At 58.6% G+C, this 1,726-nt stretch overlaps 1 protein-coding gene across 1 annotated transcript in view; it reads left to right on the top strand.

The window, feature by feature from the left end:
- The window catches only part of LOC104167653 (ephrin type-B receptor 1), a gene marked incomplete at its 5' end in the record, with an annotated part of 6,392 nt that extends 4,815 nt beyond the window's left edge, over nt 1-1,577 (top strand). Inside the window, 3 exons of the mRNA XM_009707973.1 lie at nt 1-164; nt 668-823; nt 1,195-1,577. The exon at nt 1-164 is cut by the window's left edge and continues 28 nt beyond it. Of these exons, the coding sequence (XP_009706275.1) occupies nt 1-164; nt 668-823; nt 1,195-1,303 (429 nt within the window). The remainder of the gene's footprint in view (nt 165-667; nt 824-1,194) is intronic.
- Nucleotides 1,578-1,726: the final 149 nt, after the last annotated feature.

Here is a 1,726-nt window from a genome sequence, read left to right as displayed (position 1 = left end):
CTCCCGCCTCCCATGGCCTGTCCCGCCGCCCTGCCCCAGCTGATGCTGGACTGCTGGCAGAAGGACCGCAACACTCGCCCGCGCTTCACCGAGATAGTCAACACCCTCGATAAAATGATCCGTAACCCGGCAAGCCTCAAAACTGTGGCTACCATCACCGCTGTGTGAGTGTCCTGGCGCGCGGGGAACGCTCTCGCGTCAGCATCCCAAGCCGTGGCGAAAGGGTCCCTGAGCGGCTCATGCTGCCGGGGGGAAGGACAGGAATTCATAAATCGTTTGCCAGGCACGGGGAGTTTCTCTCTTTGCTCTGCCTGACAGTCAGACAAAGAACGTGTAGTTTTCAGTCAAGCCACAGCAATAATTCTTTGCTATCGATTCTCTATGGCGTATGACCGTACGGGCGCAGCGTCTGCTCTGCCGGCGCCTCTGGCCCTCTGGCTCCCGCAGCTGGGTTACAACGTGCGGGATTGCAGGGCGCTGCTTGGCAAAGCGGTGTTCCCATGGGACAGACCTTCCTCGTGGCCTTCCTTGTCTCAGGCATGTGCCGGAGGGAGCACAAGGACGCAGGGGGGTGGGTTGGGGAGCGCGGCTGTGCACCGACTGGGCTCACGCGTGGCAGCCCCTCGGTACCGGCCGGGCCTCTCCCCAGCGGTGTGTCCTCTTGCAGGCCTTCTCAGCCCCTCCTTGACCGCTCCATCCCCGACTTCACTGCCTTTACCTCAGTAGACGACTGGCTGAGCGCTGTGAAGATGAGCCAGTACCGGGACAGCTTCCTGACCGCTGGCTTCACCTCCCTGCAGCTTGTTGCCCAGATGACGTCCGAGTGAGTTGGGTGCCGCGCCAAGGCTTGCCCGAAAGCTGGGTGCTGCCCGGAGTGGGTCAGGGTTGTGGGGAGGTGGGAAGATCAGTTCAAGGCACCTGCAAAGGAGGGGTGTGAGCGTCCCTCACACCGGTCAGCAGAAGCACCTGAGTCTGGAGGTGGCCGCGTTCACCATCAGGGTGTGCGGGTGTCTCCCACTTTGCCCCCAGTGATGCTCGTGGGGCTGCACTTGGGCTCTGTGGCTGTTCTGCTGCTGAAAGGCAGGAACCAGCTGAGCTTACATCCCTCACCTCCCTTAGAGACAGCAAAACAGATACGCCGACCCTCAGCTGCCCACTGATACTCCTCCATCTGTCTGTCTGTCTGTCTTCCAGAGACCTCCTGAGAATAGGGGTGACTTTGGCTGGGCACCAGAAGAAGATCCTGAACAGCGTCCAGTCCATGCGAGTACAGATGAGCCAGTCTCCGACCTCGATGGCATGACGTCCCTTGTTTGATGGGGAGGGGACGGGGAGGGGACGCAGCGGAGGGGCAGAGGTGGGAGGGGAGGAACTGACGGGCACGGCGGGGCAGCGTTTGGAGAGGTGCCACCGCTGCCTGGGGACTGCGACTGCAGACGAAGGATGTTCCTGGGACTCATCTCTAACTGGTGACTCTCGTTCCTCACCAACAGAAGCACACTTACCACTGTCATGGGGAACAGCGTATAAATACATATAAATATGTACAAATCATATATTTAAAAAACAAAACAAAAAAAACCACAAACACAAAAAAAACACAATGAAGACAAACCAATGTGCGTTGGGGAAGCAAACCCAAACCCTAGAGACCAGACTCCAATCCCACCACCAGTGAGCAGTGGTCAAAACTGAGACGGAGGAAGGGGCTGTTGGGGAAGGGAGA

This window comes from Cariama cristata, unplaced genomic scaffold (genome assembly GCF_000690535.1).
Source record: "Cariama cristata isolate BGI_N322 unplaced genomic scaffold, ASM69053v1 scaffold22079, whole genome shotgun sequence".
Lineage (NCBI taxonomy): Eukaryota > Metazoa > Chordata > Aves > Cariamiformes > Cariamidae > Cariama > Cariama cristata.
The sequence above is the reverse complement of the archived record's forward strand: the minus strand, read 5'-3'. Positions and strand labels throughout refer to the sequence as shown.